This window comes from Silurus meridionalis, chromosome 6, assembly GCF_014805685.1.
Source record: "Silurus meridionalis isolate SWU-2019-XX chromosome 6, ASM1480568v1, whole genome shotgun sequence".
In the NCBI taxonomy this organism is placed as follows: Eukaryota; Metazoa; Chordata; class Actinopteri; order Siluriformes; family Siluridae; genus Silurus; species Silurus meridionalis.
The window spans coordinates 15797246-15810704 of NC_060889.1; the positions used below are offsets into that span (position 1 = coordinate 15797246).

Here is a 13459-nt window from a genome sequence, read left to right on the forward strand (position 1 = left end):
ATGGGCTGTGGTTACTTCTTGGAAAGCCACATCCAGCCTGTGGCTATAGGATTTACTGCAGTTATGTGGCAGGAATTTTTATTAATTCATTTTTTGTTAGAAACAAACAAACAAATAACAAGGGAAGGGGTATTGATTTTGCGTTGTTGTACCTTGAGATAAGAAAAAGTGGGGATTCAGAGGTAAGGTTACCCAGATATTATCACCATTACTTTAGATTTGAATTGACCCAAAACCCAAACTGGCTTCAGCAGCAGTCAACATGGGCACTCTGACCCTTACCCACCTTGTTCAACGGTCCTTCCTTTGCAATGTGGCCTTTGTCAAAGTTGCTCAGATCCCCATTTTTTCTGGCCTCACTGTTCAACTACTGCCTCATGCATTCCATAAATCAATTCATGTTATTTATGCAACCTGCCAGTGGTTTAAATTTTATGTCTGATTATTGTATTTTATGTAGATTCCATATTGATGATGGGAAACAGGAATTACATGTGTTTTCTTTTTATATATCAAAGTGAACTGACAATAACTTACAACACAATACAGCCTTTTTTTTTTTTTTGCTAAATAATTCTGCTGTAATGTTGCTACTAACTGGAACATTTTCATTCTTTGCCTTAGAAATAAGGGATTTAAAGTGTTGTTTATTGTTGTCTGGTTGCAGTTTTAGGTAAAATCAAGGGTCATAGGGGTGTTTCAGCTACATTTGGGACACCTAAGGGCCACAACTCACACAAACATTTCACATACATTTTTACTGTGGCTCACATCTGGTAGAGAGGTGGCAGTGTTGTGTCATTGTTCTGTTTGTACTAATGTGAGATACAGTGAATGATATTTTCTGATACACTTGCCATTTTTCTGTCAGTATCATGTAATTTGGCATAGCATTCTTACCCATATATGAGTGTCTCGAGTAAATGCACCGGAAAATTGTAACCACTCATTTTTTTTTCAACATTTGAGAACCTGTTTGTTTTCATTGTGTGTGTGTGTGAGTGTGGTGGGGGATTCCACAGTCTTCATCTGTGAGGCTATCTGTCAATAATTTGCCATTATGATTAATGCCAAGAATGTTTACATTTACATAGATGCTATGCCACGAGGAATATTCTATGCTATTATGGGACGGCATATTAAATGTTGTTTGCTTGACTATTGGGATTATGCATCTGGGTCTACTCTTGTTAGCAAGAGTGAAGATGGAAGAAAACAAAAATACATTTCCTTAAACTGTAGAGATGAACATATTAAGTAATACAACCTATACAAGATTTTTGAGAGTGTGGTTGAAAAGTTTATGTGTGACAAATATAAATAATCTGACTATGGTTTAACTATAAATTGTTGTCATGTCTTGACAAATCATTTGAGACTTGCATTCCTCTCTTTTATCATCCTGAAATATAAGGCTTTGACTAGTTATAAAGGGGAAAAAAAACCAGAGAGCATTAAATTGACAGAAAATTAGAGTCCAGGCCACTATCATTGTTTGTGGAGATAGTTACCATGGATACCTTCCTCACTAGCTGAGGGACATTTTGATGCCACAGAGGAGCAGGAGGCAGATCAAATTCCTCATTGAGAGCAATGCATTTTCTGGGATTGTGCAGTGTTACAGCTGTTGAGTCGGTATACACCTTGAAAACCGATTCCTGCACCCAGAAGAGGTACACATAGGTCTTCCTATTTAGGTAGACCTTTTCTCTAATGCCAAACTGATTTACTGCATGTGTGAGGTCATGGTCACAAGGTTTTAGTATTAGGACTAGGTCAAGGATATGAGCCAGTGGGACAAAAAATGTGGTGTTAAAAGGAAGTTGAACTACATGTTTGCTTATTACAAACATTTTAGTAGATTTTAGTAAGTGGTTAATTGATACTAGCAAAACATTTTACATTAAATTTCAACTCAGTTTTATTTCTAGAGCTTTTTTAACAACAGGCATTGTCCCAAAGCAGCTTTACAGAAATAAATAGGTTATAAAATGTTTATTTTTTATGTTAATGCCTATAAGTTTAGCTTCTGTAGGTTTATCCCTAATGAGCAAACCAGTGGTGACTATGGCAAGGAAAAACTCTCTGCCATGGTATAAGGAAGAAACCTTGAAAGGAACCCATCCTCAACTTGGTGGCACCGAATGTACATTAATTGTAGCATAAATGGACATTCATTCATTCATTCATTCATTCATTCATTCATTTGCTAATTAATTCATTCATTAATTCTTAATCATGGATATTCAAGTGCAAATGCAGAACTGTTCACACAAAGTTCACTGCTACAAGTCATAAGCTATTTTAGCAGATTTCTTTTACAAATTAATTACAATCCAAACACATCCTCATAGTTCAGAAGTTGCTCAGTAACTTTGTGGAATTTTATGCTGTTCAAGTGGAACCATCTCCAACTGAGGAGAACTGCATCCAGAGGTAGGGCATCAGGGTAAATAAGGTGGATTAGAAAAAAAGAAAGAGACATTACATTTAATTTTGACCTTTGAAATATGTTCCAAACTTGAATATACAAATAACAACAAATACTACTATATTAAACGGAAAAATAGGGCAAAAAATAACAGTCATCCTACATCCTAAAGGAAAGAATCTATCTGAATCAAACAATACCCATAAGCCAGATCTAAAAAGCTTCATAATAATACTAATAACGTATTATATAGGTGTATCTTATGCACATGATTTAAAGGATGGTGATCTTGTAGGGAGGTAGCCAGTTGTTTTTTTCAATGTACCTCTTCTAAAACTGACATCTAATAACATCTGATTTCGGGAAAATGATCACATGTGCCATGTGTTTGCTGTTTCACAAATCTGTGATATTGTAATGCAGAAGTGATGATTTCTGCTTGCACACGGTGGCCGTCAAACTGAGAAGAAGAAGAAGAAGGGGGGCGGGATTACGTTGGTGAATAGGCGTAGCCCGAGCGCGAGAGATTCTGTTTGTATCCAATCAGCGTCGTTCCGATTAGCTCGGCAAGGGCCGATTGGCCAATTAGCGTGTAGGAAGGCGGAGTCTTGTCGCCCAATGTGTCGGCGCTTTGAAAGCGGACTGCTCAGGCAGGAGGAAGTGCACACAGTACGGCTTGCTGTGTTCATGTCCGCGTTGGGTCGTTTATAAACAGTAAATATATATATTTATTTATATCAACGCCGACGTTAGAATTGCGGGGTGCTGGGATATTTTCCGCACTGTCCAAAGAGCTTTGAAGGTTTAAATTAAATCGGAGTGGGCAGTGTGTGTAACTGGAGCAGCGTGGGTTAGGGTGGGCCTTGCCCGGATATCTGTCTGACAAGCAAACTGGAAGAAAAAAAAAAAAAAACCAATATCTTCTGTCATCTGCCTGCTAGGAGTTAAAAATATCAATTATCTGGTACGCATTTAAGTTGCCCTCCAAGTGGACTGAAAACCCCCTCATGCAAATGGGTAAGTGTTGGTTTATTACAATTGTGAGAATGGAGATGATTTTTACACATGGTCTGATTCAGATTTATAGAGATCACCAGCCGGTCTTTGGGATGTTTGGGGGTGCAATGAGAAATCCAGGCTAGACAGGTGAAATATCCACATTTCTTCCATATTCACGCACATTTGCCTGTTTGTTTCTGTTACTGTGGCTATCAGAGCATCAAGGGAGGAGGAGGAGGAGAAAACATGAAGCAGCAGTTTAACTGTACAGACCCAGGACTGAGCTGATGACTGCAAAAATAAATCCACGCATGCATGTCTGCTGCATTGAAGTAGATCAGTGGATTAGATCAAATACAAGCGAACACATTTTCACACAGCTTCACTGTGCTGTAATGTAGATGTTGCTGATGAGAGAGAGAGAGGGAGAGGACATCAGTGATCAGCATCATCTAAACAAAATCACATATCGAGTCACTATTGTCTGTATTAATCCCTTTCTTTTTTTTTTCTTGGTGCATCATCATTGGTGGGCTTTAATGGCTTTGGCTTTAGATGGATTGGTAATGTAGGGACCCTTCAGTGATGCTTCGCCTTAGTCGTTTTTGTACATGATGCCGAGTCCCTTCGTGCAATCATGAGCCTGAAAGTGATTAAAAAAAACAACAACGAAAGCTCTTTCCGAGTTTGTTTAGATGAAAGAGGTCAGACTCATCCACACCCTGCACTCGTCCATCTCTATTCTGACTGAGGGATGAGCTGGATGGGAGAGGAAGCTGGTGTAGGAAGAACTGGGCCTTAGCTTTGACTTTTGTACACCACATACCAATTGAACCAAATCATTGTTATAATATATATATACTTCAGCTAGTCAGCCACTGCAATATACACTGACGGAGCACTTTGATAGGAACCTGTACACCTACTAATTCATGCAGTTATGTAATCATGTGTCAGCAGGGCAATGCATAAGGTCATGTTCACCTCAACTATCAGAATGGGAATAATGTAATCTTAGTGATTTTTTATTTTTTTTTTACTGTGCCATGATTGGACAGCAAAAATACTGCTGGATCTTGATTGATTGATTTATTTATTTTTTACACACATATGGTAGGTTCCGACCTGCCTTTTATCAACAATCCAGGCTGGTGGGGATGGTGTCTTGGTGTAAGAAATTTTTTCTTGGCACTCTTTTGGGTTCGATTATACCAGTCAATTATACTAGGTGAATGCCACAGTCTGTAAATGTTTTTTTGCTGACTATGCATCTTTTAATTCGATTCAATTCAATTCATTTCATTTTTTATTGTATAGTGTTTTTTAACAATGAACATTGTCTCAAAGCAGCTTTACACAGATAATGTGGTGATAAAAAATGAATAAGATGTTCTTTATAAGCGTAAGTTCGTCCCTGATGAGCGCGCCGGTGGCGAATGTGGCAAGGAAAAACTCCCCGAGACGGCATAAGGAAGAAACCTTAAGAGGATCCAGACTCGAGGGAACCCATCCTCATCTGGGTTTGCATTCGATTTTTATAGCCACAAGCTCTCCCCACTGTTCTGTTGTCTTCCCAGTCACCAGATGTAAAACCAATAAACACCTTTCGTATGTGATAGAACTGATGATTCACAGCACGAAAGTGCACTTAAAAAAAATCTGCAAGAATTGTGTGATGTCAACATGGACCAGAATCTTAAAGGAATCTCTCTAATGTCTTATTGTATACTTCAGTGTCCTCATTCACTCAGATATGTTTGTCTTAATATGCTTATGAGGACCTTAATAATTATGAATCCAGCTTCTCTCTAACTTCTAACCTCAATAACCAAAGGAAACCTTTAACTCCTGCCTCATCAATCCAGTGTCCTGAGTTTAATCCCGAACCTATTTTGCTCTCTTGCATGTTCTCCTATTGTTTATATAGGTTAACATGATGGAAGGTAGATTGACTATGCTAAAGGTGTGAATGAATGAATTCTCTTTTCCCATGCCAGGTGTTACTAGGATAAAACAACTGTGACCCTGACCAGGATAAAGCAGTTACTGAAGATGAATGGATGCATTTTTGTTAGAAGCAGCTTTACTCTTGGAGACCAGTCAGATGTCCTTTCAAGTTCAAATACGTCAGATATTTAAGGGGACATTTGGTCCGCACCAAGATATTAAAAACATGATGCCCCTTATGTAAACGCACTCGGTTGCATACATGCACAGCTTTTTTTTGCACTCAGCAGATCCTTTTTGAGTTGATTTCTTTTAAGCCTGATGTGTTGTTCGCCCTAAATCACTGCGATGATTAGATTTGGCAGTGGATTTCAGGTGTCCTGTCACTGCCTGACAGAATGCCACTTGCAGTTTGGGATCAAGCAAAGAACTCTGCTTCTGAGGGCAAAGGAGTTCTCTTGTTTAATAGATCAGATAAAGCCAAAAATGCACTTGACCTCTATGTATGCCCCGTTCTTCAGCGTGATCCCTGACACGGGTTTATTTGATGTTTTAAAGAGGAATAGGCCATAATAAAAAACACTTTATAAACCAGCAGGCTGCAGATGAAACCCTGCATTTGAAAAGCATTATATTCAGCATGTTTGATGTTGGTTCCTGTAATGTATCCTTCACTGTTGAGCATAATTGCGAATTTCGTTTCTGTATAAAGTAAAAGAGGGAAAAAAAACGCTGCATACTCTAGCTTATTCTCCAACTAATGTTGAGTCATCATATATGTAGGATGCAGTGACCACCAAAAATAATTGGTACTCTGCTTTAAAGTGAACGAAAATAATGAAATATTGGTCCTTAAAAAGTTTTTGCAGGATTTACGTGAATGATTTCAGCATTTGGCAAGTGTGGGTGTTGAAAATAAATCCTGTTTTAAATTAGTCATCCCAGTCACGTGAATAAAATCAGGTAAAACTAATGCGCTCTGAAAACCTGAGTGCTTTCTGATTGTTTATTTATTTATTTATTTATTTATTTATTTATTTATTTATTTTAACAATGACCAGTCCACCGACCAGTCAGTTTGTGATTTTTACATATTTATTACTACCCAGAAGTAGGTAAAACTGGCACAGTCGTCTGCTGATGTCCATATATTTCCATCAGAAAATACTTAGACGGATTTGCAGCATGTTCTCCTTCTTCACTTATCCATGAAGAATTGCCTCCCCACCATATGGCCAGTCTCAAATCCTTCATTTGCTTACCTTTTTATTATGTAGTAAAGTCTGGGTTTTCTGTTTGTAGTTTAGCCAACTTGTGGGTGTGATACTGCTTTAGTAGCAGCGTTTCAGACACAGTTTTTCATAGTAATAAAGGAGCCCGACAGGCCATTTGAAACATTGCTTATTCTCTTCACCCGCTGAGGGTTCCTGCTGACCTTCGTTCCAAGATGACTGAAGTAGGTACCTTAATAGCCTCGGTACTTATCTATCAATTGTAATGCTTCTACTGTGGCAAGTATTCTCTTGCATTGCCATTTTAATTGGCTTCCCCTGTGTTCACAGTGACATTAGTAGAGCTGGCATGCCTATTGAAATAAGATTCATTACCTACATAGTGTTTCCTGGATGAAATTGTTTGTTCTGATTTCTTAGACGAGGTTTATATTTTGTGTCTTTCATTTAATAATGAGACTCTGGGTCTTTTATTTACAGGGCTTCACAGAATATTGCAATGTTGCAGAAATATCGTTTATTTTGATGAGTCATAGACTATGCCTGAAACAGCTTATTTAATGTGTGTGCATCCCTGTGTGAAATCAGAGTATTTGCTGGAAAAAAAGGTATGATTGTGTTGTGTTTTTCCAGTTCTTAAACTCAGACACTATGGTGAGGCAACTTGAATCAAATTTGGTCAATTATAACTTTAAATGGATCTTTTTTAAAAAAAAGGACAGACAATTATGTGTTAAAAATAACACTTTTGTAAAATGTAATTAATAGACTAGTTCAGGGATCACCAACCTTTTTTTAAAACTGAGAGCTACTTCTTGGGTACCGATTAATGTGAAGGACTACCAGTTTGATACACACTTCTGAAATAACAAATTTGCTCAATTATCCTTTAATTATATGTTATTATTAATAAAGAATGATATTCATCTATATCTAGTCATCTTTATTTTAATACTGTCATTTTCAAATTCACACCAATGCAAGAATAGCAACAAAAAAAAATCGTTTTTGTTTTCTATTTTTAAAAAAGGCCCACGGGCAACTCGTGTGGTCCTTCTGGGCAACCTGGTGCCCGCGGGGACCATGTTGGTGACCCCTGGTCTAGTTCTTTAGAAATGAAGTGGACTTGTATCATATCGTCTCCTGTTGTATTGTTTCAGTGATATCATGCAATATCAAATCGCTTTTTTAAAACCAATCCATATTTTTGTAGAAGTCTATTGATTTATGCCTATGTGTTGTACATTTAGCTAGCCAATGGTTTTAGATCAATTATATTTCTCTACACCACTTTCCAACAGGAAAACCACTCCACCTTTTTCCTGATGTCTAATTGTTCCCTATGATTCCTGACGGAAGAGGGTTTCCCATTTTTAGCCATATCATTGTGTACATTGTGAGTGAGAGTAGGCTAGTGTGATTTGTGGTATTTCTTTTCTTTTTATTTGCTTGTTTTGACAGAATATGACAGATGTTTTTTTGTGATTAGAACCCCATTTCATGTAGCTTCAGTTTGATATGAAGCTAGGGTTGGATGCTAGATAGTGTGGATGGTAGTGTGGTACTCTGTAGACTTAATTTTTGACTGTATACCAATTTCTGCCTTTTATTGCATATTACATGAATATCTAAATCACCGAGTAGAATCTACCCATCATACCGGACACATTTGGGCTACGAGTCAGCAGTTTTCTGAATAGCATTTATTTTATACATGGTATACTGTAATAGCATCACGTTATGTTTTCTATATAAAACAGTTCTACTCAACATTAAAAGTGACACTCGACCTTTTAGAGGTCCTTAAAAATACATTTCTCTTGCCGGTCATGTATTAAATATCATCTCCTGTTAATGCACTGCTGTATTAAAATAGCTCATGAAAACCACACATTTTCTGATTTTCTCTATTTCTGTAGATAATGATAAAATACTGACACAATATGACACGTGTTAAGAAGTGTTAGAAATGCTAATACATTCATCTTTAATTAGCATTCATGTGTTAACAAGTTTTAAGTTTGTTTTTTGTCATGTGTACAGATATCGGTGTATTGTACAGTGAAATTTTAAAGTGAGGCCACAGGCAAACTACAGCAATATAAAACATTAAACATTTATCAGTGTTAAACAGCAAAGAGAAAAAGGAGAAAGATGTAATAATGAGGCATTCCCATTAGCGTCTTCAGTGCATCTGGAGTGGAATTGTTCTAGAATTGTGAGAAGGTGAAAACGAGAAGGTGGCACATGTTAACTTAAAGGGAAGAAATTTTGGATTTCAGTGGATTCACAAAGAAAAAGCTAATGGCTTCAAAACCAGCACAGAGAACCTTGTGTGCTACTGCAATGACAGTCCATTGTCTTCATCCTGTACAATAATGTTATCCATGACTGTGTTTAATTAAAAGATTGAGTTTCAAAACTGGTATTTTTTCCCTCTTATGAAAACCGTATTTATTTTTTATTCATTTTTTATTTTATACTGATCTTTTTCTTTCAGCTGATAACCTGAGCGAAGCCTTGAAGACGCTGAAGCTCTCATCAGCAGACAGTGCGTCAGACAATGTAGAGAGTTGCCTGGACTGCCTGCTTCAAGCTTTGGTCCATAACAGTAAGTATTTCATCTCACTATAACGCTCTTATTTCCATTCAGGTTTTAGCTGAATATTTGTACATTATTTCAAGCATTTTAGGATAGAAATTGACATGAAGGAACTGCTAGTAATCATCCATTATGGCTGATTTGACGATTGCCGTATTGAAGTGACGAAACGTCGATTCGAATAGTAGAGTTTGTATAAAGCTTAAATGTGTTGCAGCACAGTTTTATTATATGCACATTTACAAAAGGGAAAATATTTTTAAAATGTTTGTTTGCTTTTCTTGGGGTTGGACTATGAAACCTCCGATTTTTTTGCCATGTCATTGACATTTTTTCATTTGTGAATAAAGTAATAAACATTATAGTTGTAAAAAAAAAAAATGTGCCTACTTCTAATTGGTATAGTGTAGTTTTTAACGACAGTCAGGACTTAGTTTGACTTTTCAGGAGCATTATGTTGATGTGACTCCAAAAGATAATGTTGATTATTTATTATATTCAGTTAATGTTATACTTAATAGTTAATATGTTTAATTGTGATAGAAGGGTATCTGCAAGAGTGAATGGGAAAGTTTATAGGACTGTAGTGAGATCTGGTTTAGAGATGGTAGCATTGAGTAAAAGACAGGAGGTGGAGCTGGAGGTAGCAGAGCTGAAGATGTTGAGGTTATCGTTGAGAGTGATGATGATGGACAAGATTAGAAATAAGCGCATGTAGGACGTTTTGGAGGGAGGTGAGATTGAGATGGTTTGGACATGGGGTATATCGGTAGGAGAATGTTGAGGATGGAGCCACCAGAAAGGAGGAAAAGATAAAGGACAAGGAGGAGGTTTATGGATGTGGTGAGGGAAGACCTGCAGGTAGTTGGTTTTGAAGAGGCAATGTAGAGGATGGGGGGTGTATGAAGACGGATGATCAATATTGTGATATGGTTTTATATTTCAGCCTTCCATCGCTTCCATATGAAAACTTGTGAGACGGACATCTTTCAGTCAAATTGTGTAGTTTGGAAGTATTTCATAAACATTTACTGTAACGGTGTCAGAATGATGTTCTCTTGATATTGTTCAGATGAGAGCAGTGTTTTGATGATCTGCTGATCTGAGATTGTCGAATGCCGTAGGCTTTTTGTGGTTTGAGAGGTAGTGCTCTACTGATCCTTAGGGCACTTATAAATAATGATAGCGAGTGCCAGAGAAAGAAATAATGAAATTTGGCCTTGTTGCTTCTCTATGTTTGTCAATAATTATTCACAGGATTATGGTCTGATTTTCAGATTTTTTTTGGCTTTACTCTTGAAGTAAAGCAGTACTTAAATTGATTTGTGTAATAGTTGTAATATGAAGTGTAAATATGATTTCCCATTACATGAACATGATGTAATGCTATTTGACCTTTTTTGTGTATTGCAATGTACCTGCGATGCATTCCTTTTAATCCATCTTTATGTTCAGATGTTGAAGCCAGTGGAAAAATCCAGGAGATGGGTGTTCTTCAAATGATGCCTTCTTTATTGGCCTCACAGAATTCCTGCACACCCAAAGTAGCCAACATCATAGCGGAGGTGGCTAAAAACGGTGAGGACTCCTAATCCTGCTTTGAAGCTTAATCTACCTGTAACAGGGTCACAGCTGCCTGTAGATGGCCCTAAATATTCATTTCTTTGCTTATCTTTTTTGACATAGTTGAAATGGTTTGAGGTAAATGTCAGATATTTGATCTTCTTAAGATATGTAAGCAAACCTGACAGGCTGTGCTTTGTAACAAGATAATCAACAACAGAGTGGCTGAATGTGGACTGACGTGACAGAGTAGTAGCCCTAAGGTTGAATATTTATAAATAACAGCACATTCCAAAGTGATTTCTTTGTCTAACACCATAGCAATTTACCAATAATCACATTTGTTTATTAATTAAAGACAATATACTTATTTTTTTCTATGTAAACGCTATATACATTCCTCTCAACACCCCGTGTTTGAAGTCTGTCTGAAATTTAACAAACGAGGGGAAAAAAAGCCCTCATCCAAAATGTAATAATAAACCAGAATTACTATCAGCGCCGTGCTGTTCTAGAAAATTAATCAACTATAATGTTTATAAAACATGTCATTATGATCTGTTATCTATAGATTTACACAGAAATGTCATAATATTTTATTGCAACTTGTAAGAACAATGGTATCTTTTTACGATTATTAATTCCACACAGAATAATAAATATGTCAAGTTGGGTTATTGTTGTAAGAGTATAATCGGAAGACTTGGAAGACTTCTGCAGATTTTGAGTCCCCAAAGTGCAGACACAGCCGTGCTGTTCCTGTGAGCTTGGCAGGCTGTCTAGACTGCGAGACTGTTCTTTTAGTGAACATCTACAGCAGTGTCTTCTTGTTGGAGAAATTTGGACAGGCTAAATGTTCAGCTGAACTCAAATGCTTAGTTCAACCTAGCAAGTTTGAATTGAATCTCAAACTTAGCCCCCCCCCAGATTTATTCAGTTTTACCAGCAAAGCAATCCGTATATTGGAATCCGTTTTTTTTTCCCAAGGTTCTACAGGACTAATTTTCAGCTCAATACAATAATCACGAACAATGAATCATCACAAGATTCACTCCAGCGACTGCACAGGTTTATATCCTGTTCTGCCACGCTGCTGCCTGCAAAAGCTATAAAACCTGAATTCTGCCGAGTCAGAGCTTGGCCTACTTCTCTGCTTTTAGGCTAATTATACAAGCGCTTCTTGCTGCTGGAAATCTAGGTGTGTACAGACTGGCAATGAATTATGTTTGTAAAAGGAAAAAAAAAAAAGGTTTAAAATGATGAATGGGCTTTTTAGCAGAATGTGTGCCATCTAATGCTAAACCAAGCTGGTGTAGCATGATTTTGGTAGCAGCATCCCACCAGGAACATCTGTGCTCTGTCCATTTCAGGCTGTAGCTCTTCATAGGGTATGGAGGCATTTTAAAGGTGCTATAATTGATGTATCATTTTTTTTTGAGCCAAGATATATAAGAGCAAAAATGCTTTTTCCTTTTTAGCACTTTCTGTTATTGGCTGTTATGACTTGTTACACAGAACTTTATATGTGCAGTACTTATCAAAAATATTAAACTATCAAGGCATGTGTAAAGAAGCTCTGGAAATTAAAGATAAGACATGTTTAGCATAAAAACTGCTCTAATAAGCAGCAAATAGTAATAAGTAATAAAAGATTTTTTAAATGATCTTGCAGTGAAGTATTATTATTTTGGAAAATCTGGCAACCTGGAGACTTTGTAACACACGCTTCTATTATTTATTTCTATCTAAAATGTGGTTTATTAATTAATATTTTGTTACTTTCCAGGCAAACATACAGACAGAAAACAAAAACAGCATCGAATCCAAATATTTGTTTTAAGAAATGCGTGCTTATGACTTTTCACAGTTCTATATTGTGTACATAAAATACCTAAACATTTTTGAATGCCAAATAATGGAGATAACCTTTATTTGTGTAATCACACACATAAAAAATTATTATTTTTTCTGGTGTTCTTCAGTGTTCTATTGTCATTTGTAAAACCTGCTTGTGAGATTTTTTGCATATAAGTATCTCTTGGTTTGCTGCATGCTTTTGCCATGATTTTGACAGGAGAGACAGTTGCTGCATTGCTTTTAGCAGCAGCTGTTATTTTGACAGTAGCACCACAAGCAGCTTGTTCCAGCATAGCTGTAATTATTTTAAAGAAAGTAATTCTCCATCATACAGTGACATTCAGGAACCATGTTCCTGCACACAAAGATTGATTTTGTAATGTATTATGTCTCCTTGCAGAGTTCATGAGGAGTCCGTGTGTGGAGGCAGGCCTCATCCCCCCACTGGTTCAGCTGCTCAACTGCAAGGACCAGGAGGTGCTGCTTCAGACGGGTCGAGCCCTGGGCAACATCTGCTATGACAGCCGTAAGTCCCCCTCCCCTGCCGCTGCCATGTGTTTAGGAACCGTTTTAGGGTCTGCAGAAAACTGTAGGCTTATTGAAGAAATGGATCAAAGTGAAAGGTGTATTAAAGAATAAATCTGGAGTCATGTTCATTTTGCTGCCTCGTTCAGGTCAGAAACACCGCAAATAACTTTCACCCACTCACTCACCGTCTGATAATTACATTGTTACTATGGAGTATCTAGTGGATCAGATTAAATCTTTGAAATCATAACTGCCCACTGTTTATTGCTTCATTAGAGTTCTGCTTACGTCTCAGTCTGA

At 37.2% G+C, this 13459-nt stretch overlaps 1 protein-coding gene across 3 annotated transcripts in view; it reads left to right on the forward strand.

Annotated features, from left to right (window-relative positions):
- Positions 1–3063: 3063 nt before the first annotated feature.
- Positions 3064–13459, forward strand: part of rap1gds1 (RAP1, GTP-GDP dissociation stimulator 1) — a 55234-nt gene continuing 44838 nt past the window's right edge. For all 3 annotated transcript variants that reach the window (XM_046850808.1, XM_046850807.1, XM_046850809.1), the window contains exons 1-4: positions 3064–3448; positions 9110–9220; positions 10667–10789; positions 13032–13157. In XM_046850808.1, coding sequence (XP_046706764.1) covers positions 3439–3448; positions 9110–9220; positions 10667–10789; positions 13032–13157 — 370 coding nt within the window. In that variant the 5' untranslated portion in view covers positions 3064–3438. The remainder of the gene's footprint in view (positions 3449–9109; positions 9221–10666; positions 10790–13031; positions 13158–13459) is intronic.